The sequence below is a fragment of the Desmodus rotundus genome, chromosome 7 (genome assembly GCF_022682495.2).
Source record: "Desmodus rotundus isolate HL8 chromosome 7, HLdesRot8A.1, whole genome shotgun sequence".
NCBI classification, from domain to species: Eukaryota; Metazoa; Chordata; class Mammalia; order Chiroptera; family Phyllostomidae; genus Desmodus; species Desmodus rotundus.
This window is the reverse complement of record NC_071393.1, coordinates 114,715,734-114,740,954: the sequence shown is the minus strand read 5'-3', so window position 1 is coordinate 114,740,954 and position 25,221 is coordinate 114,715,734. Positions and strand designations below refer to the sequence as shown.

The 25,221-nt window shown below is 49.2% G+C and overlaps 1 protein-coding gene across 2 annotated transcripts in view; it reads left to right on the top strand.

Moving 5' to 3' along the window:
* Positions 1–25,221, top strand: part of DPF3 (double PHD fingers 3) — a 237,036-nt gene that overhangs the window by 189,956 nt on the left and 21,859 nt on the right. For both annotated transcript variants that reach the window (XM_045201942.3, XM_045201944.3), the window contains one exon: positions 23,520–23,632. In XM_045201942.3, coding sequence (XP_045057877.1) covers positions 23,520–23,632 — 113 coding nt within the window. The remainder of the gene's footprint in view (positions 1–23,519; positions 23,633–25,221) is intronic.

The window sequence follows — 25,221 nt, the reverse complement described above, 5'->3', positions numbered from 1 at the left end:
TTTGGTGATCCCAGAGTTAGAAATAGCGAGTAATATTCAAGGCATTTTCTAAGCTTCACACCGAGGAGAGAGAAGACTTTCACATCACCAGGTGTTGGGCTGGAGGGGCACTTCGCGATCAGTAATGTAAGTGGTACTGAGGCCTATACACAGAACATTTCAGAGCCCCAAAACATTTTACCACCAAGTTTTAGAAAGCTATTGGGTTTCCTACTTTGGGTGCTGAGTCCAAAGTACAATAGTCCAATCCTTACCAGAGAATCTGAATAATCCAGCGAGTCTCTGCACTAGCCATAGGTAATAGTAACTGAGGACGAGATGACTGTCACCTCTAGCAACTTATGTATGAAACAAGCAAACTTTAAAATAGTTGAGTTTGTGCAAGTGGCTGCTGTGGGCTAAGTGAACACAGCAGCGTTCCATCTGTATGATATAAATAGTGGGCGTTCAGTGGGGCCCCACTTGCAGTGTTTTGGTTAATGAAATGGTCTCTTTCTGGTGACTACCGATCCCACAGGGGCTGTGGCTCCCTGAAGGCCCGAGTGTTGATGTTGCGGAGCTGCAGTCCTTCCTAAGAACTCAGATGCGTGTGGGCATATTCAAAGTTAGGGCTCCCCCTAACCACTTACCTCATACCCCAAAAGAACCTAGAGGAGGTGATTTTCCTCCTTGGGTGATGAGCAGGAGTCCTGATAACGGACCTCCTATTGAGCTGAAGCCTCTTATAAACTGAATATGGATTGATACCGAAGAAGGACCTATGAGCTGGCCATGCTAGGTGGCAGCATCCATGCCTTTTTTTTTTAGATCTTCGGGCACCTTTTTGTGGTGTTTATTGTTAAGTTCCCTGAATTACCTCCAAGTTTCCTTAAAAGGGGCAGCGGTTGGGATCAGTTATTCTCTATGCCTGCTCCTTTGGCTCCAAGCTCCACCCTCTGATCACACCACAGTTGCCCAGATGTCCACTTTTAGGCAAAGACTAGAAGGAGAAAGATCCTTCAGACCAAAAGTCAGGAAGTCCTGTTTTTGTATTTCACACAAACCTGGTGTGAGCAGCGCAATCCCTTGGCCACCCGACCCCGACACCAGAACAGGAAGCACTTTGTCGGGAGGTGATAGTGGTGGCCATCAAAGGTTTAGCACTGACCTGGTAGACCCCGTTGTGTTCACTGTGCTGTTTGTGCTGGCCTGGCAGGACTAATCCTCGCCGAGGTGGGTCTGGAAGTCCTAGTGGAACACTAGCTGAAGGGGTGCGTGTTGTATGTTTTCAAGGAAGCATGATGCCAGACTGTGTTACACTGTGAACACAGAACAAGGGAGGGAAGTACTTCTCCACTCCTATTTAATATCTGACGCCACCATGTTCGAATTGGCTGAAAATAATTGTGACAAACCCAGGAAGTACAGAAAAGATGACTAAACATATTTAAAGGGATGAATAATAAGCCCTTTAAGAAATTTTTAAGGATTTGGGTGGTTTAACTTAGGGAAGAGAATTGGAGGTCACTTAATAACCGTCACTATGTGTATTGAGGAAAAGGCACCGAGTAGCTGCTTTTGGTCTCTGGAGAAGACAGGAGAAGCCTCTTGGGGTTTGGAGCAAACTGACAAACAGTTCTTTGGACACCAAGAATGTTTGACTGTTAAGGCTGATATGGAACTCCATGATAACCAAGCATTTCTCCTGCATGAAGTTAGGGGCATGGGCTAGATGACCTTGGGGGTCCCATCTAGCTCTGCAATGCTTAGAATTGCAGCTGTAACCTGAAAGAGTTAGTGCCTAACTCACCACCATGAAGTTGGGAGGCATGGAGACAATTAGTCTCATGGATGTGTATGATGATCATTAACTGAAATGACAGTTCCACACTTGTTCCTATTCATATACCAAAGCAATGTCCCAAGCCTGCATGAGGACTTCCATTGTTTTGGTCGAATGAGATACCAGCTGCAAAGAGAATGTAGTTGCAAGAGACATTTTCCTTAAGAGAAACCAAACACTGGGAAACAAAAACCAGCGAGAAGCAACTGAAAAGGACAGTAAGACCAAAACTGCCACAAGGTGAACGGTTCTGCTGAAAACTCCCCGAGTCCCACTCCAGCCCTCGTCTCACTGGATCCCCCCAAGGCGGCACCATCGTCAGGGCGTGGGCTTTGTTCTTGCTCCCAGGACCTGCGCACTGGTCTCAGCTTGATTTCGGTTGGGTGACCTCGTCACTGTTCACGGTTGTCTCTTCCCTTCTCCCACCTTAGCAGGGGAAGAGAGGTTTTATTAGGAGACGTTAAATCTGTGTTCACTCTCACAGGTAAGACGACAATCTTTCTGGGAAGAGCAGTGCTCGGGATTTCCTCTGAGTAACTTAGGAAAGAATTCTGATGGAATAATTCTGCTCTGTGTTTGATTTGAAGTCACGAGGATTGCATTATATTTAGTGTGTGAAGTTAACTTTCTGTGAACCAGAAATGTAAAACAGTTTGGGAATGGAGTTAACTTGTGTAAGAAGGGGTGAAGGAGGCAAGTAATGAATTGCTAACATGAACACTTAAGCTGAAACTTCTGTTTGGCTGAGCTGTGGGTTCGCAGAGACCGGCAGTTTGTAATCCTGAAAGCTTGTTTAGTTAAAGTAGATTGCTTTTCCTCCATAGACATCAACCTTTCATCCATAATTGAAAAATAGATCAATACGTTTTGACCACATACTGTTGCTTTGGATAATGACCCTCTGATTATTGGTTTGCTTTATGCTACTGATCAATTAATCAAACATTTATTGAATGTATTCTATGTTGCAGTACTTTGGTAGGTTTTGCAGGACATACAAGAGAAGCAACAGGGAATTGAAACAACTTTTGGGGATACTTTGTATGTGCTCACCAATAGGCGTCCTACCGATGCCAGCTTGTTAAAGCCACAGAGCAGCCCTTCTGGTTAGGGTTATTCCCATTTCACAGAAATGGAAATTGAAGCTCTGGGAGATGGAGTTGACAAAGGGAGTAGTGATGTGGTAAAAGTCTGGTTTTTGCAAGCGAGGGTTTTCTAGTTACAAAACTCTCTCTACTACATGCAACATCTCTTTTTGTTCTTCAGGAGGAAAGACAGTTGGTTTTAGCATATTGTTTGGGACAAGCCTTTATAGTTAGGTGCCAGGTTGGTGCACAGTGTGAGCGCCAGAGGGCTCAGCGAGGGGGGTTGCCAGTGCAGGTTGAAGTGGTGGGGAGGTCTTCATGGAAGGATGAGTAGAATGGGATGGGCAATTCCTGTGCGAAAGCTCAGAGGTAGGTTGAGTCAGAGCAGAGGTGAGCCCAAGGGGTGAGGTGGGGCGGGGTTGAGGGTCATAGGTTGTGGGGATCCTGGGCTGTGGGGAGAAGTCATAGGAATGTAAATAGCTCCCACATCTTGGGGCCTGAGGCACAACAAAGGAAACGGGAACGTTAGGATGCTGGGTAGCTCCAGCAGGATGCATGTGACGTTTACGTGAGGGCAGCGGGACTGCGCTCGTCTGGAAGTTTGGGCTCATGTGCACTTTGCCTCAGGGCTGCGTCTGACCCTGTCAAGGTCATCTTGTTTGGTACCAGATATTCATCCTGCTTGGTATCAAACCTGCTGGTTAAGAGTACTGTGGGCATTTTCCACCAAGTATCATCCTGAAACCAGAGAAACACTTGTCATACTATCTACCAGTTTGCGCTTCCGGAGGAAAGTGGGATATTCCAAGAGGCTGGTTGTTCCCAGAGAGCTTTGTACCTGAGCAGCCACTTGAAATTTGGACTCAAAATCTATGATTGTTCCTCCTAGACAAGTGGAAGAAAGGGTTTACACTGATAGGTGCCTGAGTATGGTGAAGGAAAAGCAAGGAAACCAGGCTTGGAGTCTGGCCATTGGCCTTGTTTGTGTGTAGAAGCTCCTTTCTGTAGATTGTCTGGGTACACTTAGCCAATTTACACGGCGGAGGGTTCAGACAGTCCCGAGATTGCCCTCCCGGCATGCTCACTTCATCTCCGTTTCCAATGGTCCTCTCTGCCCACCTCACTGGCCACCGGGACTGGTGGAGGTGTAGCCATGTGTGAGGAACACGGACCATCTTCTCCACGGTGGCCAGGCATTTGTTGGTGCTTCCTGACGTGCAGAACGATAGCCTCCACGCTCTCACCGTGATCTTCCCAGCAGCCTTGTTGCATCCTGTCCCTCAGAGCGAACGAGTAACCGACACTCAGAAGGGTTAGGTGACCTGGCCAGAGCTCCACGGAGGTGGGAGGGCCCAGACGAGACTCTGGATCTTTTTTCTGGTACTTAAGTTGGTACAAGTGCCAGTGCTTGTTACCTGCTTATAATGTTCAATGACAGCTGTCTTGGCTCAGGCACGGCTACAAGTGGCGGAGCCCTGGACTGAAAAGACTGTCTGGCCCTGGCCAGTGTGGCGTGGTCCCACAAAGTGAAAAGTCGCCGGCTCAATTCCAGTCAGGTCCCTGGTCGGGATGCATGGGAGAGGCAACCAGTTGACGTTTGTCTCTCATGTCGGTGTTTCTCTTCCTCTCTTTCTTCCCCCTCTAAAAAAAAAGACTAATTGACAGCATAAAATTGAAACCTACAGTAGAACAACACCCACCTTCCCTCTGAACAAAGGAAAAACAATAGGATCCTAGCCCCTGGGCCCAGCCCCCACACCCTCAACATTTAGGCACTGCCTGCCTTGGACTGCACTGTCACCAGAGCCTTCCTCGCTCCTCTTGCCTTCACACTGTAACCCTAAGCAGACCTGGCACGCCCAACATTCCCAGCCCGAGTGTCCACTGTGACTTTCATGCATCTGCTAATATCACCTACAGACTGGCTTGAAATTTCATGTGTGCCCCACAGAAAACACCCTAGGCCCGCCTCCAGTCTCTGTGCCACCTCTGGTCTACTGTGGGCAGCCCTCTGAGTGGATTTTGCCTTGTAGAGGTTGAGAAGGTTGGCTTTAAAAGAAGCCCAGGGAGTGAGATCATCTGAGACAGCGACTCACCCTCTCGGCTCCCTCTCCATTAGTTCCAGGAAACCCTCTGCAGCTGCTTCCCCCATTCTGGTCTCTGCGGTGCTAATCACAGCTCGTTTCTGTTGCGTGCCTCGTTTGGGGGGAGAGTGCTTTATGGCTCCCAAAATGTGAACAGGGGAATTGGGGACTGTTTGCCAAATGAGTCAGCCCCTTGCCACTGGGACTGCAATTCCCCTCCTCGGGAAGGCCCCTGCGCCCCATTCCAGGTTCCCTTGGGAAGGGAAGGTTTCCCCTTGGGCTTCCCCCCAGACCAGGTGGGGCTGGCTTTGAACCGTAAGGGATAGAAGGGTACCTGAGGTCACTGGGCGCCAACTACACAACTAGGCTCTCTAATCTCATTACCTCTTTTCAACAGCCCTGTGGGGTTGGGCCCATGTTGTGGCCTGAGGGAGCTGAGGTGAAGAAAGGGGCCATAAGTCAGGCAAATGCAGATTTACTTGACTTCAAAGTCTCTTTTCTTTAAAAATTACATTTTATTGATTATGCTGTTGCAGTTGTCTTAATTTGTCCATCTTTGTCCCCCCTTCTCCCCAATGCTCTTTTCCTCTTGTGCAGGAGGGGGACCCTCATGCATCCTCCCCCTCCCGAAACCAGGGGCCCCAAGCGTCTCTTTGTTCTGGCCTCCTCTCCTCCAGCCTCCTCCGGAACCTTACCTTTTCTGCGGTAACAAGAGTCCCGCTGGCTCCTGGGAGAACCCGTCCTGGCTGCGAGTCCTATTCCCCGCTGGCTGGTCAGCACTGTGGGTTCAGCCGGGATGCTAATGAAGCCTGGCTTCCCAGCAAGGGCAGTCGCAAAGAGCCAGCAGCCCTGACCAGGCCCCCTGGTGCCGGGCAGCTCTGCAGGACCCGTATAGGTGGCTGTGAGCCTGTTGGGAGGGAGCAAAGTGCCCCTTCCCACTCCTGGGCTGGACGCTTTTCCTTTGCTGGGGCCTCTCTGCCTCCTTACCTCAGGGTGAGGCTGCAGGTGCCATTTGGTTGACCTGCTTCAAAAGAAATTCAGTCTCTGTCTTCATAGATATTAATGACTTGGTGTTATTAGTCAGATGATCTTGAAAGTTCCAGGGTGCCATTTTGGTGAGAATAATTTTTTTTAAATGATTTGTTTCAGCACCCTTCCTACTGTCTTACCCCCATTGTCCGAATGGAGGGATGCTTCTTAGAGAGACCCCCTTTCCACACGTCTTTAGAGCTGTTACTTCGTGAAACTTCTCCCTCCCAGGAGGCTGTGGGAGAGGGAGCTGGGTGCAGGGAGGATAGTACCCGGAAATGTTGAGGCCCCAGGGTTCTGATGTGCTCTCATCCTTCCGGAAGGCAGGGTCACGGAGGAGTCAGCTGGCGAGGCCCCAGGGGCTCTTGCTTGCTTTGGTGGCAGAACAGGAGAAGGGGAGGCCCTAGGAGCAGGATGCCAAGGTTCCTGACCACCTGGGTCACCCTCCCAGGGTCCAGGCCATGTTGTGGGAAGACTAAAGGAGGCCTGGGTGGGAGTCTCAGTGTCCTTGTGTGTTTAAAGAAGGGTCTGGCCCTGGCGGGGCAATGTCGCTCTGGTGCTGGCAGTCGGGGGTTCTGAGCGGGTCGAGGAAAGAACTTGTGAAGATGCTATGCTGCCTGAGAAGCTGGTTTGCGTTGTAACCACAGCTATTAGGAAGCAAGATTTTAAGCCACCGGAGCCGCTTCAGTGGTGGAAGTTTCAGGCACTGTTGTGGGGTCCGTGGAGGGAAGACAGCATCCTGCATCCCTGCTCCCAGCCCAACAGGACCACTAATCCTGTCTTGGAGGTACATGCCTCCTCCGCCCACCCCTGCCTGTGAGTCCGAGGACCACCCGGTCCATCCACGTCTTTCCTAGATTGAAGAGGCAGATGGGTCAGGGTGGGACCGGGCATGTGCTGCACGGGTCTGTGGCCCATGCGGGGCGCACACCTGCCGTGAATCCTCGTGGCTCCAGCTCTGGCCTTCCAGAGGGCAGGCCCCACAGCCTCCTGGGCTGGGCCTGTTTCAGATGAAGCTGTGTTGGCTCTGGGTGCCACCCTGTTCTAGCCTCTTGGACGCAGAGAAGAAGCCTCAGATCTGACCCCATAGAGGACAAAACGGATACAGGAGAGTATTGCCAAGGTCTCTGGGCTCCCTGGGGACCGTGCCTGCTGAGGCTCTGGCCTCCCAGCTGAGTGCTCCCTTCCACAGCAGGGCTTCTGCACCCCTTTACCCAGGCTCTGCTTTGTCTTTTCAACCCTTTCAGTTTCTCACCTTTAACTCCGTGAGAGTGGGGTGTGGAGATGCCCTTGACCTGGTTTTGTCCTGGGATAATTCTGGGAGTGCCTGTAATCCAGGATCCTAGATTAGCTGGGAGGGTTGTGGGGTCAGCTCCCCCAGGTCCTTGCGCCACTCTGCTGAGTCCTTAAGGGCAGCCTGGACTGCGTGAATGTGCCCAAGGGTCATGCTGGATGTCAGCACGGATGGGCACCCCCTGAATTGGGAAGCTGCTGGGTGGTCAGAAGGCCCAGTGCTCTCTGGAGGGCTGCTCGTCTGCCCCTTGGCCTCTTGTGTCCGGGAAGGGTCTTTCCCCACTATCGGTTTGCAACTGAGTGATGGGGTGGTTACCCACTCGGACGTTGGGATAAGGTGTAAGTTTACATCCTGCCTCTGACTCCCCCCTGCTAGGTTGTCTTAAGCAAGCTTCTTTGCTGCTGTGAATAAAACGGGGACAGTGACACTCAAGTCACAGGTTATTTTAAGAATCAAATGAGGAAGTATGTTCAAAATGTCTAGCATCCAGGAAGCACCTTGATAAATTGTAGCTTTTAGTAATAATAGTACGAATACTCCTCCAGGGAAGACTCAGAGAATTGAGTCTCTACATCTTTTAAAGAATTCAGCCAGAGTTCGGGTTGTGTCTCCTGAACAAGCAAAGACCAGTATTTTTTCCCTGGGTTCTTATTTCATTCTCTTTCCCGTTCCTCTAGCTTCTTCCTTCTTGTCTCCCACCTCTTTGTCTCCTTTCTTCCTCCTCCAGTGCCCCCCCCCCCCCCCCAATTTACTGATTCTTCCCCTTCTCACTTTATCTCTCTTCTCTGTTCTCACGGTGCTGGGACTGGGATGACCTCTTTACTCATTCAGATCCGAAGTGTGTCCTGTCGGTTCTGAAAGCTAGTGCCATCCCACTAGTTTTCTGTGAGTTCTACCCCACCATTAGGATACTGCAGCCCCCAACTGGGGGTCTCCTCTCCTGCTGCAGGGCCCCCACCACCTCCTTGAGGTGAGAATTTCACCCTCTTGAATCTTTCTTGCTTTATATTCTTTGTGTTCACAACCACCATGGCCAGTGGATTCATGAGTCTGGAGCTCGGGGAGAGGTCTGTGCTGCAGACACCATGCTGGGTGTTGCAGGAGTGTAGGTGATGCTTAGGGGAAGTGAAGCTAACTAGGGAAGACGTGGAGCCTGGAGTGAGAGACTGAGAAGGGACACTGGGGAGGAGGGCAGAGGACAGGTGAGTGTGTGGAAAGGGGCATGGACAGCACTGGCCCTTTAAGGAGTTGTGCTAAAAAGTGGAGCAGGAATTGGGCCCTCAGGGGAGGGGTGTGTTCATGTGGGAAGGGTCACCTTGAAAGGTGGAAGCTCTTCCCATATTTGTATACTGGCAGAACAGTCAGCTAGAGAGAGATTGATGCAAGAGGGACTTAGAGGGACGTCTGGATACGGCTGCAAGAGAGGCGGAGACAGAGGGGGTGGTGTGTATTGGGAAGTGGGCGTGCAGGGGGCGGGGGGGGGGGGGGTAGTCAGTGGGTTGGAACTACCGAGGAGATTAAAGAATTATGGTATCCTCAATAAGTTGGAACCAAGCTGGCTATTACCAGCTGTCCCCTTTTGGTTTTGGCTCAGATATATTCCTTTTAAAATAGTTGAGTGGACAGTAAAATAGAAAATGGCAAAAAGCAGGGCTTGTCCTGGGACTGCTGAACCCGCCCGTCACTGAACGAGTGCCGTTTCGTTAGCTGCAGCGGTTCAGTGGTTGCTGAAGACACTGCGGACACAGTGTCTTACATCTTTCTCACATCCGTTGGATCGTTCCACAGACACTGGGACAGGCGTGTTGTGTGTTCTTATTGATACAACGGAAATATTTTAATTAGTTGGTCATCTAGACAGCTTTATCTTGGGGAGAGAGCCCATGTTACCTTTCTCAAGCTGCCAGAGGAAGCTGCGGCCCCCTGTGCAGCCACCAGACCCACAGGTCTCTGGCAGACGGAGCTTCCATCAGGGAGCCAGCGTCTGCCTGGGCGCTGCACCCAGCATCGCAGGGCTGTCCGGAACCCTTAAGAGTATGTTGACAATAGGCATGAGGGAAATAGAGGATTTCTGGGAGTGGGGATAGAGGTTTGTTTCTTAGTGCCAAAACAAAGCAGAAGAGTGGTAAAGTTTTGCCTTTTATTTTTTTTCAAGTGTTTTTCCGTTTAACGAAACAGTAGCACAGAACCTGTGGCTGTGGCCCTCACGATAAAAGGAGGAGGCGGGCAGGAAACTGGGAGCCCTCGTTTGGCCAAGGCGGACTCGGGGTCTGAGTGGCTGGTAGACTCGCTCGTGGTCCCGCGTGCAGGAGCTTCAAGGAGGCAGAGGGTCACCAAGCGGGGTCAAGATCCCCTACGTCAGGATCACCTCCGGCACCCGCTCAGTGGCAGGTTTCCACCTCCTCTGGGCCTGGGGGTCTGCATGTTTGAAACCTCTCCCCTGGGGGTTCTTATGCACTCAAGTTTGAAAGCACTGGGTCACCGCAGGCATTGCTCTGGCCTGGGGACCCAGGGAAGACCAGGGACTGATCATTCCTCTCTGGCATCCTGTTGGCCACAGGAAAAGGAAAAATGCCTCCTGAGGCAAGGAGAGTGGACGAGATGGGTGCTTGGTGTGTGTTGAAGGAAGAAGAGCCGAGAAAGGTTTTCAGGGGGATTGAGAGGCAGGTAGTATGGGCCTCAGTTGGCAAGAACCCGCCCACACGGGCCTCGGCCGTGCGGGAGCTTTAGACTTGCCATTCTGGTGCCAGCCACACAGCTCTGCCCCTGACGGGTCCTGAGGGGCTTCCGAGGGCTGGTCCGTCCTGGTGGCCTTCTCAAAGGTGGCCCTGCGGGTGCTGAGAGTGTGCCCTGGGTGTGGAGGCAGGCAGTCCCCCAGCCTCTCTGCTCTTTGGTTTCCTCGTCTGCTTTGGGGAGCAGAGAAGGCTTCCCAGAAGTGGGGCCATTTAGCCTTGACAGATACAGAGAGGTTCTGAGGGCAGGCAGAGGGTGGAAGTGGTATTTTATTGATTCTTCTGTTCATACATGAATTGACAGTCACTCATTTGATGAGAGTTGTTTTGGCAGAGAGGTGGAGAGATGAAGACTGAGTGGACATCCCAGACAGGAAGGGAGTGGGAATGGAGCAGCACATTTCAAAATCCCCTGGGCGTGTGAGGCACTCCGGGCACCCCGTTCAAATGCAGGTTTAGGTTCAGGAGGTCTGGGCCGGGGTGCTCGTGCCGCTGGACCGCGGACCGCACTTTCTCGGCCAGAGTGTAGACAACCCGCTTGCCAGGTTTGGCTGAGAATGGGAGTTGAGACTTAGGACTGAGAGAGATGTCTGCGTGCAGAAGTGTGAAGCGTAAAAAGGGTAATTGTTTCTGTGGGGTGGGGTGGGGTGGGGGAGAAGACACATGGCAAGTGTCTTTCTGTGTGAGCGCTGCACAGGGTGTAGCCGTGGTTGGGTCTGCGGTTGTGAAAGGAGCTGAATCTGAAAAAGGCAGTTATGACCTGACAGCAAAGAGGCTCGCAATGCTAAGGAGCTCACTTCCTGCCGTGGGCAATGAGAGAAGCAGGAATTACTTAAGAAGGGGTGAGCCGATGCCTCGTAACTGATGAGGTAGAAAAATTATTAACCACCGCTTTAAAAAGTCCTGTTTTAGAAAGGGCCTTTCACGTCGTCCTCTGTAGTAGCAGAAGCAGGCAGTGAGGAGTCCTGTCTGTGAGTCCAGCCACAAAACAAGGCTGCCATTTGGCTTACAGTGCTCGTCATTTTGATAAAGTCTCTGGCTCGTAGAAAGGGAAACAGGAGTTAAATACATATTTGATTAATGACCTGCTTAAGGTTTGAATCCTTAATTCTCACATGAGACTTTTAACCTATTCAGCTTAATAGCTTCCAGCTCAGAGGTAGCCCCTAGGTTTCTCCTCGGATGCAAACTCAGAATGGAAAAGGCCGCGTCTGGGTGCGGTGTTGAGAAGGGCCCTAAGGTCTCAGCCATGGGGACTGAAGAGAATGTTGACTTGATTAGCGAAGTCCGCCCCAGGTAGGGGTGGAAGAGTGGCAAGTGCCCCACGCATTTAGCTGTCCCCGAAGGGCGGTCAGATTTCTGGTGACGTATGCCTAGTTCTCTTACACCTACTCCTCAGGTGCCTTCGCTTTGCTGGTTACGGGATGGAGTTGGTCACCATGTATCCTGAAGGGCTTTGTGAATCTTCAGACAGTCGTGAAGCTTTTGTCTACATTTACAGAATACCAGGAAAGGCTCTCCTGCATTACTTTAATATCGATGAATGTTTTTGTACTGAATGGACTCCGTGTCTTAGGGCATCATTTCTATTAAACCTGAAGACAAATGCTGGTAACTGGAAATAGCCATTGATTTGCTTTCTCCTGTACTATCTCAGCTCCCTAATTTATCTGGAGGAAAAAGATAAAGCCCATGTAAAATGAACTCCTCTAGCTTTCCAAATAGTGAATTTATGAATTTGTTGGATAAATATTTGTTTGATTATAAGAAAAAATCATATTAATCTTAGATAAGAATTTGGCTGGTGGAAAATGACCCATCAGTCGGACTGAGTAGCCAGACGTGCAGGTCAAGTGCAGAGCTGCCGGTGGCTCTGGGCTGGGGGTTGGAAGCGCATGCTGAGTTAATACAAGGCCAGATGGTGCTGGGTTTTGATGTACTCCATGGAGACCAAGGATGTTTATCTTTTCGGCGGTGTCGGTTCCGTGTGCTATTTGTTTCCTCCTTGTTGAGGGTGTTGAAGGACATCAGGAACCTCATGGCTCATGGAACCTGGGCGGGAGGCTTCAGGGGCAGCTGGCTGCCAGCGTCACCCTCCTCGTTTGCCATTCTCCTGTCACCACAAATTAGAGAGTGAATCAGCGACTTGGGAGAATTGGGAGGTGAAGAAGGAAAAGGATTAAAAGGAGCTTGTGAGCCTTTCTGGGGCTTTGGGGTGGGGGCATCGTGACCTCGGTGCAGTATGGGGAGTGCATAAATGGGGTCCTTTTTGTCTGCTCTTTGGTTCTGCCCCCAGGTGGTGTGAGTCAGGAACATCTGTGTCCATTCTCGTCTGACAGTGTGGTGGAGGTGTCTGGGGCTGATGGGAAGCTGCCTTTGGATACCAGGTGTCTTTCTACGCTCCTCTCAGACTCTCCAAAGGGAGAGGAGGTGACGGGCCGTCCAGGCAGGCTGGCCCTAGGGAGGACTGGGACTCCTCGCTCCACGTGGGAATAACTGGCCCACGTGTGTGGGACAGTGAGGTGGGGGAGGGGAACCACACCTCCTCACTCCAGCCTCTGGCAGAGGAGCTGTGGCCAATAAGCTCGGGGGGGCTCTGTTGATATTCTTGGGAGCCAAAGCCCCAAAATGCCACCATCATCTGCTGACCTACTTGGGGCAGCCACCAGGGCTACTTTGTGTGGGCTGGATGGATTCCCTCCTGGGCAGTTCTTCCCCAGGGTTTTCCAGGGTTGGTCAGTCTCGCCAGATGGTGAGGACTCGATGTCCTGCATCCTGTGAGACCGCCTGGCATGGAGCACTGAGGCCCTGAAAGTCCTTAAGGGACAGACAGCTAGCCCACCTTTGTGTGGTACAAACTGAGGACACTGAGGCCCAGAGAAATCCAGTGACCTACATACTGTGCCTTAGCAAGCTTCTCGTGAACGGAAGGGAGAGAGGTTCTCTTTAACAGCTTCACGTAAGACCGAACTGTGGCTGGGCCACTCTGTTTGGGTTGGCCCTCGTGGAAATGAGGTAGTGAGACCACGGGGTTGAGTAAAGAGTCTAGAGGACTAGAACGTGAAGGCGTGGATTTGAGCCCTGGCTTCACTGCTTGCTGACTCTCTGGGCTGTTCTGAGCCTCAGTTTCCTCACTTGTGATCAGGAATATTTGTATCTGTTCTGTCTGCTTCACGGGACTGCTGTTGGGGGTCAAGTGAAACCAGTGAATATAAATGTGATGAGTCGTTATGGGTAATATATCCAAGCACCACTTTCTTTCGGCTGAAATACTGACTGTAGGTTGTTGCTCTGTTCATATCCATTTGTTGAGCTCCCAGGACGTTGCTGGCGTTCTACCATGCGGGCTCATTCCAGGGAACCTAAATGTCAAAGGTGGGAGATAGGCTTGGAAAGGTGGAAGGAGGGTGAGGTGGGGAAAGAGGGGCAAGACCAGAATCCAAAGGTGGCAGCAGCTTTGGTGGAGGGGACCCCCTGCGGCCCCCACTGTGCAAACAGGCCGGGCCCAGGAAGCTGCGTGTGCACTCCTGCACGTTGTGAGGTTTCACACCTATTCACTTCTTTTTTTAGTCATTGCCACACTGTCACTTAAATGATCTTAGCTTCCACTATTAGCTCTTCTAAAGAAGATTCATTTTTAAAAAATAACTGTCCATGGAGGATGGAAATGGGATAAAATCTCAAACCACACTTCCACCCTTCATTGTTCAGCTCAGTGCTGGGACACAGTCTAATCAGGAGTCCTGTCAAATGTCTGGTTTTTCTAGAGCCTTCCCCCCAGACACCCCCTTCACTGTTCCTCCTCTGCTACTGTGTTAATTATCTATTGATGTGTAGCAAGTTGTCCCCAAACTCAGAAGCTTAGACCAACAGACATTTGTTATCTCATAGTTTCTGCCGGTCAGGGGTTTGAGACCGGCGTAGCTGGGTGGTCTCGTGCATGCTTTCTCAGGAGGTGGTAGTTAAGATGTTGGATGGGGCTGCAGGCACCTCAGGGCTCGACTGGGGCTGAAAGAGTCACTTCCAAGTTTCCTCACCTGCTGTCGATGGGCCTCAGTTCCTCTTGGGCTGTTGAACTGAGGGTCTCGGGTCTTTGCTGGCTGTGGGCCAGATGCCATTCTCTGGTTGCTGTTGTGTGGACCTTTCCATAGGGCAGCTCATAACACAATGGCTGGTTTCTTTCAGAGTTGGTGGGGGGGAGATAGAGAGAGAGAGAGCAATCAAAATGGAAATCTGAGTGCGTTTTTATAACTTAGTCTCCAAAGTTTGCATGTCATCACCTTCTCTTCACCATCTGTGTTAAACCAAGGGTTGGGGAATAGCCAACACCTCTTGCAAAGCAGAGGATCACAGAATTTGTAGTTTTTTAACAAGCACGATGGCCACCGACATTGCTGCCGGCGATCGTCTCCACCCTCCCCGCACCGTTCAGTCTGACTGGCTGTGCGGACCTGCTGCCCGTGGCACCAGCTTCCCTCCTGGATTGGGGTGTTCCTGGAGAACACAGAGGGCCATTGGCCAGACTGGAGCTGCGGACGAAACCTCCACCAGGACCTGCCTTGCAGGCAGCCCAGCGCTGGGCTTGCAGGCAGAGCTCCGACACCTGGGATCGAAGAGCTTTCATCCAAGGTCGGAAGGAAAGAACTGGCTTCTAGAGACTTGACGCTGTCCGGGGGCAAGAGTGGAAACTGATGCTGGGAGGACCGAGCTTAGGCCACGGGACCTACATGGAAAAATGACCCCAGGTATCAGGGAGTGGAATCAGATAGAGATAATAATCCTAAGACTCTTTTATGTGGTGCTTTCAAGCATGAGCGAGACGGACAAGCCTGTGGGAGGAGAAACACGATGTGAGAAGATCTGCACGCACATGACCTCTTCCCTCTACGACAGGGAAACCATCCTGTCAGCGGAGGAGCACGCAGGCCCATGGCTCCTGGGGACCTTCTCCTTCGAATCATTGGCGGCTCGGAGCAGTACGTGCGCTTCGCATCTCCTCTAACCTCACCTCTCATCGAGGAGGGTGGCCATCGCTCCCTCTTCCTTGGACGCCATGAGGGGCCCCCTCCAGGCTCTCCCCCTCCCTTTGTGATCCCATGGTCTCCGTCTTTCTCACTGAGTTCTTTTCTTGATGCCTTCAGCTACTGTGGTTTCCTTCCCCCTCCCGCCCATGAGGTCCGTGTTGTTTTTCCCTCTGTGGCCTCTCCCTGAGTGTCTCACCAAGGGCCGAGGCTTCACCCTCCATTCGCTCCTGATGATTTCTAAATCTGTTTCTCCAGCCTGGTCCTCTTTCCTGCGGATAGGCCCATGTTTTCTCACTGGCTCCTGGACCCCTCCACGGAACGCCTCACCTGTACAACAAGTGCAGCGTGCCGAAAGAGTCAGTCCTTCCCGCAAGCCCACTGTCTCCATTTCAGCTACCCGTGTCACCAGCTCTTCTGTGGCTCAACCTAGGAATCTTGGTGTCATGTTTGACAGAGTAAAATTCAGATCTTTATACTTGTGTAGGGGGCAGATGGTTGCCTACAATCTACATTTTCAGTTAAATATTTAAACGGAGAGTCAACCTGAGTTGCTCATAATTGGTGACTCTCTTCTTTGACTCCCACCTGGCAATATCTGCTCGCTGTCACGTGACCAGCTCAACGCTGATCTGATACTCCTCCTGGGTTGTTAACCTTACGCAGGGCTTCGCAGCCTGCAGATTCATTGGTGACTCATGTGTACAGCCAACTTACTGCCCCGGGGGGCTGGGGGGTGGTTTGGTTGATGAGAATGCTTTAGGTTTCTAGACTTCTTTAGCTTTCTGACATGGTATGGGACTAGGATTGGCCTAGTCCAATGGAAAAATTGACATAAATTTTAGCAGTACTAACTGCCTATTTTAATTTTCTTCTTAGTTTTTTTTTCTCTTTTTTTCCATTTTGTGTTTTAGTGGGCAAATTTTAGAAGGCTTGTTTATCCCACCAACCAGATGGACAATTTGGGATCAATAGTATCTCTCAAGATATTACTTATGGATGGCATGGACAGAGCTGCAGCTTCATGGGTAGCAGATTCCTGTCCTTTCACTTAACAATTGGAAAGCTAATGCCCAGGGGGACAAAGGGACTTGTCTAAGGGACAGGACGCTGCAATACGTCTGAAACTGTGGTACTTGCTCCATGAAGGCAGGGCTGGTTTTCCTCATTGCTGTGTCTCCAGGGCCTAGAGGAGTGCCTGCTACATTTTTTCATTCAACAAACGCTGTTGAGGGAATGAGTAAATGAATGAATTGTCTATGGTCCTCAGCCTCAGTGTCTTACTAGGGCCTCTGGGATTATTACTGTGGCTCTTGACACCTTTCTAGTGCTGGGCCTTGACCCCAACCTGGGCCAGTCAGGTAGATTACATAAATCAGGTCAAGTCTGTCCCATTCCACCATTTCACTTTAAGAGGATCAGTCACAATGCCCTCAGGTTTATAGATGAGACTTTTGGACCGTACTTGACCATGAAAACTTGGGGAATTTCTGGGGCTATTTGAGAATGGCACGCGAGCCTTTAGCTAGCTGTTCAGCCCATGTGCCGCTAACGCTCCTGCATGGATGTGCTTTGCGTGGTTGCTGATAATGATGATCGGTGTGACGGTCTCTGGTTTGCCTCCCGCATGGTGCTGGGGTGCCCTGGAGTTTGACAGCTTGAGAGAGGATAACAGATCTCTGAGTCGAGTTGAGTTTGCTGCACAGTAAAGTGTTTTTCCCAAGCAAAGGGCAGCCGCGGCTCACACCATCATTTATTTTTAATGTGTTTTTGTTTGTTTGGTCCTTATCCTTTCCACACTCTTTCTTTTCTGTTTCCTCTTTGCAATACATTAAAAATGATGAGGAGGAAAAGGAGCCAAGCAGGAGCCTCTGGAGGGCCAGTGTGGTCATCGATTTGCAGATGTCTTAGCATTAGAGGCGTCATCTGGGGCAGATGAGAGGGCCGCCTGTGGGCCGTTGCAGAAGGTTTACGAACCAGGCTTGAGAAATTTTTCAGTGGAGAAGTAGCGCCCGGTTAACACGCTGGTCGTAGTATCTGTCTGCAGAGATTGACTTCTTGATTGCTTAGAGGTTCGCCCTCTTCCAGATTAAGTATGTGACTCAGAGCCTCCTTCCTTCCACCTGACAAGATGGGTCCCGAAGTGGAGGTGGGTGGGGGGAGAGAGAAGACGAGAATGAGTGGATCTGAGGGAATGAGATGGCTTCTCAAAGTCAGCTAGTAATATTTTTTTCCTCCTCAAATTACTCTTTAGTGTGGATGATTCAGATTTGACTGCACTTTGCATAAATTCTTTAGTGAAAGTGTCTTATGTATTTTTGCAATATGTAAATATTAGAATTTTTATGTGTGTATGAATATAGAGAACTGTTAGAAATTTGAGCTAAATTATTTCCTAATGAATGCTCATGGAAACTTGTTTTTGGTGTTATTTCAGATTAGAACTGATCCTATGTATTTTATATAATATAATTTCTATAAACCAGGCATCAGACCAAGACGCACACACTGAGAAGCAAGGGTATTTAGGTTCTCCTTTCCTGAGAAATTAGTTTTTAAGAGATCAACATTGATAAATAAGGTAATAAAATATAATTAGGTGGTTACAATTTAACAATGAATAAATAATAGACCGTGATAGTTCCACAGCTATTTGTATCTGTTTTATTTATGTTTTCATCACACACCTATCAAGATAATGCAGTTTTTATTCCTGGTGCTCTAATTTAATCAGTGATGTGGCTTAGCCTAGTCAAAATTAAATATTGGCAATAATAAAATAAAAAACTCTTTTAATAAGGATCCTAATGTAAGAGACACATGTCATAGCAGCTTGTGTATTTCTTTTTGCCCAGGGTTTGTTGGAAATGAGCTGTGTTCTCTCACTCTACCGGATATCTACAGAGTGGTACTGACTGGTTAATCGCTTCTAACTGAGCTTAATCAACAAGGGCAGATACTTTCATCCCCGAAAGGCTGGAAATGCTCCCGTGCGGGCAGTTGTGGATGAGCATGAGCGTGGGGAAGTAGGCAGCTGCGAATAGGAAACTGACACTGCTCCTGTTCGGCTGTTTATCTGTGCCTTCTCACCCAAATAGCGCAAAATCCCACTTCCTCTCCCGAGAACATTCCCATCTCTGCACGTGGGTCCTGAAAAGACGTGAGACGTGCCCTTCAAGTGGCCAGGGTGTGGTTACTGTGGCCAGATGCCTGCCTTCTCTTTTTCCCTGAGCCCGGGAGACAGTAGTGTCATGTGCAGTGGCCTTGCGGACAGTCTTCTCCCTTCTGAGGAACTCCTCACACCCCCCCCAGGGGCCCCCCCTTACTGAAAGAGCACCCTGAGGCCGAATCCCTGTTGTCTGAAAGCCCTGTCCACAGTGAGGTCTCCCACGCATGGAGGCCATCAGTTACACTTCCTGTTGCAACTTTTAGGGAGGATGGAGGCCAGTTTTGGAAAGGGTTAGGGCTGGCTTAAGAATGCCTCTTCACACCAAATTTACTACAGGACCAACTAAATAAGCAGTCAAGATCTACTGAACCCTCCTGAGGAACAAATTTGGAGGAACAATTCAGGAAGGACTTGTTTTTTAGTGCTCTGGCTAGGATGAGTCACACACGCCGCCCCACTTTCTAAGTTCGTTTTGGTAATTGGAATCTTATAAATGTCCCATTGAATTATCTCACCCAGGGGGACCTGGGGAAAATTGTTTCCCCTCACTCCATTGGGCTATTTAAAGAGCAATGCACGCATTCCTTACTTAAAGAAAATTGGAAGTATTTTAAAAATCCAGATTTCCAAGCGAGTACATTAGAGAATGATGGTTAACTTTACAGAAGAGATTAAGATAGGAATCTTTAAGTAAGCAAGTGACTTCAGGTAAATTGCTTTACAACAAATGTGCCTCTTTTTTCCTACCACCCTTGAATTGGAAAAACTATATCTATTATCCTTTTACCTCTAAGGACTTTAGGAATTAGTTCTGGGCAAAAATGAGTTCTAACAGTAAAACCTAGAAATGGGTTTATAGCTCTTTCCTTAGAAACTTTCTTTTATCCAACAGTGTGTATCATTTCAGTCCTTTCCACGATAGACAAGCGTCTTATTCTTGCAGTTTTGGCTGGTAAACGACTTCTCCAGTTTTAGGACACAGGCAACAGCCAGCCAGCCCGCCTGTCATGGTGACCCAGACAGGGGGATTTAGTACTGGGTGTAGTTTTTGTAACTGCTAATGGCTGGTTGGGTGACTCGACTTTTGGTGCCTCAGCCACCCTGGCTGAGAAGTTGCATCCCTCACTTTCCCGTTGCGCTTGAGTGATGTCTTAGATTCTGAGCCGAAGGAGGCTGCAGCCAGAGCTGAGGCTCATCTCAGTTCTGTGTTTTATGGGTGGCAGAGGAGAGGGGGTATGAATGTGTGAATGTCATTCCCTTCCTTTGGGTTCGAAGGTCTTTGGGAGGCTGATGACTTTCTCAGGACTGGATATAGAGAAAGCACTTGGAGCTTTTCAGAGACTTCCAATAGGAGTTTCCAAAACCCGCTTGCTGCTGTTCACTGGTTTAAAACTATCCTAGAATATGTCTTCAGAACTCAGCACAGTGGTCCGAGAATTGGCTTTCAGTGAACATCTGTGGAGCGTTGTTGGCTGCGGGGGCCCCCATCCCATCCCCGCCTGTGGAGGCAGCTCCACGTGGCTGCTGAGTTCCTTGTCGTGCTCTGAGATGCGCTGACCTTCCTTCCTAGGGGAGAGGACCCTGCCGGAGAGTTGTTATTAGTAGGGCAGCCTTTGCTCTGACCCGTCAGCACTCCCTCACTCTGGGTCTTCATGGAGCAATGACAGACTCAAGAGCCTGCGACGGTCAACATGGCTGACTGCCCTCTCCTGGGAGTTTTTCCTTTGGCTGCCGTGACGCCGTGCTCGCCTGGTTTGTGTCTTACCTCTCCAGCCATCTTCTCAGTTTTCTCGCTGGTCCTTTGTTTTGAGCTTTCAGTAGTTGAGGTCCTCGAAGCTCAGTCTGAGACATTTTTCTCTCTTTGCTTTTCTTCTCGCCTTCTGCTCTTTTCTATTTTCTTAGATAACTTCATTCTCACCTATTTAGCAAAAATCCTAAATTTACACGTCTAGTTCATACTTCTCTTTTGAGCCCTAAACACATGTATTTACTGTCCATCTGACGTGTTCTCCAGGAGTCTCACAGTCTTCCTAAATTCAGCAGAGAGAACCCTCCCGCTCCTCCATGGGTCCCTGTCTGTGTGTAAGGTCCGCTGCAGCCCACCTCGTTCCTTAGGTCTGAAACTTGAGAATGGTTCTCATCATCTCTCCTTTCTCACTCTCCTGCAGTTCAAACAATGGGTAAGTCCTCTCAGTTATATCTTTAATATTTCTCAAATCCCCACCTTAGTTTAATCATCCCGTCTCTCTCCTGGTAGCTGATCAGCCTCTGAACTAGTTTCCTGGCAACAATTTTTGCATCTCTGCATTACCACCCCCCTCCCCCCCCCACTTCCCCCGCCCCCTGCATTGCCCAACCCTCACAGATTCTTTTGTACCAGCTTTTCCCTTCCTTCCATCCTCCCTTCCTTTCTCCCTCCTTCCCTTCTTTCTTCCTCCCTTTCTTCCTCTGTTTCCTTCCTTCCGCCTCTTTCCTTCCTCCCTCCTTCCCTTCCATCCTTTCTTCTTGATGATTTTAAGTTTTGTGTTTTTCTTTAAAAACACAAAGATCTTGTGTTTTTCTTTAAAACACAAAGGTAAAAAGATCTTTTCAACTGTTTATTTTGGAGTACTTAGAGCATCATATAAAGTTATTAAATATATTACGGAGAGGTCACATGTACCCTTCAACCAGTTTCCTTCCCTGGTAATATCTTACGTAATTACGTCAGTATCCAAACCAGTCAGCTGACGTTGAAGCAGCTGCAGATCTCTTTCCTCTTTTATCGGTTTTACATGCCCCCCCCACAGCACTTCTGTGTGTGTACGTGTAATCTGTGCAGTCGTGCCGTATTTGTGACCGCCACCACAATGGGAGATACAGGACTGCTTCATCACCCCAGAGATCTCTCATGCTAGAGCACCTTCCCTAAAAACACAACGTGATCCAGTCCCTTCTTCGCTTAAAACCCTTTACTGACTTCAACGCTCCAAATCCTTAATAAATAAGGGCTACTAACGCCTGTGTAGTCTGGCTCCCACGACCTCGCTGGCCGCTTCTTGCCTTTCTCCTTGGCTTGCCAAGCCTCTGCTCACTGGCCTTTCTTTCCCTTTCAGCGAGCCCAGCTCCTCCACTGCTCAGAGCCTCCGAGCCTCCACGCGTGCTGTTGTCTGCTTGGAACACTCCCCTCTCCCGCACAGCTAACTCTTCACCTGTCGCGAGATGTTCCCTTGGCATCTTGGACTAGGTTAAACTCTCCTGTGGTTTATTTTCGTGGCCAATTATGATCTTCCTTCATGGCACCTATCACACAGTTGTATATAAATAGATAGGTGTATACTTCATTAATTTGAGTTCTCTCTAATTAGAGGTGTTTGGGGTATCTTGCTCACCACTATATCTTTTCTGTCTAGTGCACCGGCTGGCCTAACAGGTGCTGAGTAAACACTCATTAATGAACAAATTCACAAATAATTATTGTGAGCTGGCTGGCTGTGGCCTCTAGGCCATGGAACTGGGCAGAGTCAACTTGCTTCTGTGGGTATCTATTAACTCACCTGTGAACTTGCCAAGGGGGCCCTGTTGGAGAACCTGGGCACGCATGGCCCGTACCACTCAGAAGCTCAAACTGGTATTTTCTCTTCCATTCCAACGCCAGTATTCTCCCTGAGAGACTGGACCAGGGAACAGTCCTGCTGAGACAGACCTCTGAGATGCTTTCACAAGCATCAGCTGAATGTTCATCCAGGCTTTTAATGCCAGGCTTCTTTCTCTTCGGGGTCAGTGCCGAGGTGTCACTTGGAGAGGGTTATTAGTCCAGAGCCGTGGGGGTCTCTAGGTTGGATGGCATCTGAGAAGTCCTTGAAAAGCTTTCAGATCAGCACTTTCCTCGATATTCCTGCCTGCTCTTTGCTGAGAGGCTCCCCTTCCCCCCATTGATGAGTCGTTTCCATCCCCACCCTTGCTCTCTGAGATAACAGTGTGGTGTGTATTTGTGGAGCCCAAACTTGAAGAGTCCTTGTGTTGATGGAATAGACAGGATGTACCCCGAGTGGCCATGATGTAACTGGCTCCCTGAGGATTTGGAAGGGAGGAAATGGGGGCCATGTGCTAGGATGTGGCTTTGCCACAGTGTGGTGGTGTCGCAGGGGGTCCTACCCCCTGTGGGGGGCACTGGGCTGGTGAAACTAACTCTAATTAGCAACCTCCCCCCACCGCCCCCTGTCTCTAGCATCGTCCTTTAGACATTCATGATCCCGCGTGCGATGGGCAGCACAAGCACTATGTGCTGGGTTTGGCCGGGCTGGAGCTCTGCAGAAGGGTGACCCCCCGCAGCAGGCACAGCTGTCACTTCTCTGTGACAGAGTCAGTAATGGGCTTTGCCCTGGATTCTCAGGGCAGATTGACAGCATTGGGAAACCTGGGATCATCCAAGTTTCCTTTCCCTGCCAAATAGAAGGTCAAAGGTCGTCACATACTGGGGCTCAGAGCTGTTCTCTCACTGCCAGTGTCTCTCTTCTGGGTGAGCTATGGTGAGAACAGAGTCCAGCTCTGCGGGCCAAGCCTCAGTATTGGTCCACTGGGGCTGTGGGCTCTAAGGTTACAGCTTAATGTCCCTCCCCGATCCTGTTATTGGCCTGGCTAATGCGATACTTTGGATGGAGAAAAGAGTTAGAGCCAGCAACCAGTCCTTTTAGGATAGACCTGGCCACTGTGTCCCCTTTGCTGTGATGCTGCACTTCGTGGCACTCCCTGCCAGGCTGCAGACCCAGCTAATCTGGGCGTGGGCATGGGTGCTTCGCATCACAGTGTAGCACCTCACAGAGCCCCTGAGCTCGGCCTCCGGAGCCCTCACAGTCTTCCCATGAGGCAGTGGGAACGTTTCTATGGATAAGAAGGCCCCGGTAGCTTGTGTGTCGCTCCTGCCACAGTGGATGCCGGGGCTGGGAGATAATGGTGACTCTCGCAGTGCTTCCGTGTGCCGAGCGCTGTGCAGTGTCCTTTCTCTCTCTCTCGTCACCACTCTGTCCTCATAACTGGCTATACCCCTAGGGGGAAATGCTTTTAGGGCAAGAGGGTTTGGATGGCATCTGTCCCTGGCAAAAGGGTCAATGCCCGTCTCTCTTTTCAGGCGTTGACCTGATGTAACTGTGCCTGGTAGGGGAGTGTGGGTAGTTTGTTTCCCAACACGTGTGACCCCCTACCTCCCTCCAAGTTGGGCATAAATGTGTTTTCAGTTAGTTGTGTTGAGAGATGACAAGTCAGACCTTCTGGCCCTAACACTGCCATTTCTGCTTCCCCTAGGTCACCCGACCTGCCTGCAGTTCACCCTGAACATGACCGAGGCCGTCAAGACCTACAAGTGGCAGTGCATAGAGTGCAAATCCTGCATCCTCTGTGGGACCTCGGAGAATGACGTGAGTACGGGGCTTCCCCCCAGGAGGGAGAGATCCATGGAGCTGGGAGTCCTTGGAGGTGTGGAGGGGAAAGCAGGACTCGCATAGTTAGGTTCTGAAGAAAGTGTCGGTCGGGACCTTCCTCTTTGACCCCAGAACACTTGGGGCCATTGTACCACCAGGACCTTGGTTACTCTCAGCAATAGATTATATTAAAAATGCAGGGTAAACACTTGATTCGTTTCCTTTATTTATTAGTTTTCAAATTAACAGTGTGGTTTCAATACCTGTCATGATTAAAACACTCAAGAAAATAGAAATTGTGGGATTCTTTCTTAATATGATACATTTTTTGTACCTTAGAATTAAAGCCATTGTCTTTCTTATGGGGAAACACTAGAGACACTTCTACTAAGATCAGGAGCTAGATAAGGGTGCCCATTACCTCTACTACTTTCATCATTATTTTAGAGATATTAGCTAATGCAATTAGACAAGAGAAATCAACCAGAAGCATAGGATGGTAACCAAGTAGTAAAACTCTATTTCTTTTTTTTTAGTTAAACTCTATTTCATAAACTATAATTGTATATCTGAAAAAATGAAGAGAATCAATGATAAAGCTAACTTAAACATTAAAAGTAGTGGGATATGAAATTACCATGCAAAAATTAACAGCCTTCATATGCACAAATAATAACCAGTTAGAGGACATAATAGTAGAGAAACTCTACTTGCAATAGCAACAAAGAAGAAATACTTAGAAATAAACTTAACAGGAAATGTGTAAAACTTACATGAAGAAAATTTTAAAACACCTCTGAAAAGATACAGAAATAGTCTTGAGCAGGTGGAAAGACATTGTGTGATCTTGGATAGAATGAGTCAACATTATAGCCCTGGCTAGAGCGGCTCAGTGGGTTGAGCGCCAGCCTTCAAACCAAAGGGTCACCAGTTCCATTCCCAGTCAGGGCACATGCCTGGGTTGAGGGCCAGGTCCCCAGTAGGGAATGCTTGAGAGGCAACCACACATTGGTGTTTCTCTCCCTTTCTCCCTCCCTTCCCCTCCCTATAAGTAAGTAAGTAAGTAAGTAAGTAAATAAATAAATAAATAAAATGTAAAAAAAATAATGAGTCAACATTATAAAGATGTCAGTTCTTCCTACATTAATTTACAAATTTAATTCCCAATAAAAACACCAAGCTTTTTTAATGGAACTAGATAAATTGATACTGAAGTTCATATGAAAAAACAAGCATGTAAGAATAGCTAAGAAAACAATACATTTTTGTTTATTGTTTAGAGTAGACTTAGCCCTACCAGATGTTAAAACATACTATAAAGCCTCTATAATTAAAACAACACAAACAACTAGACCAATGGAATAGACTAGAAACCCCGTAAATTGACCCAGCTACCTACGGACGTTTCCTATAGGGTAAAGGATGCATCTAAAATTACTGGACCAAATGTGGACATTTTTATGAACGGTGCTGGGACAATGGGATGACCACTTGGGGAAAGACAAAATTAAGTCCACATAATACATAAGAACAATCTCCAAATGGACTGGGGATCTAAATACACAAAAGTAAAATCATAGTAGTAC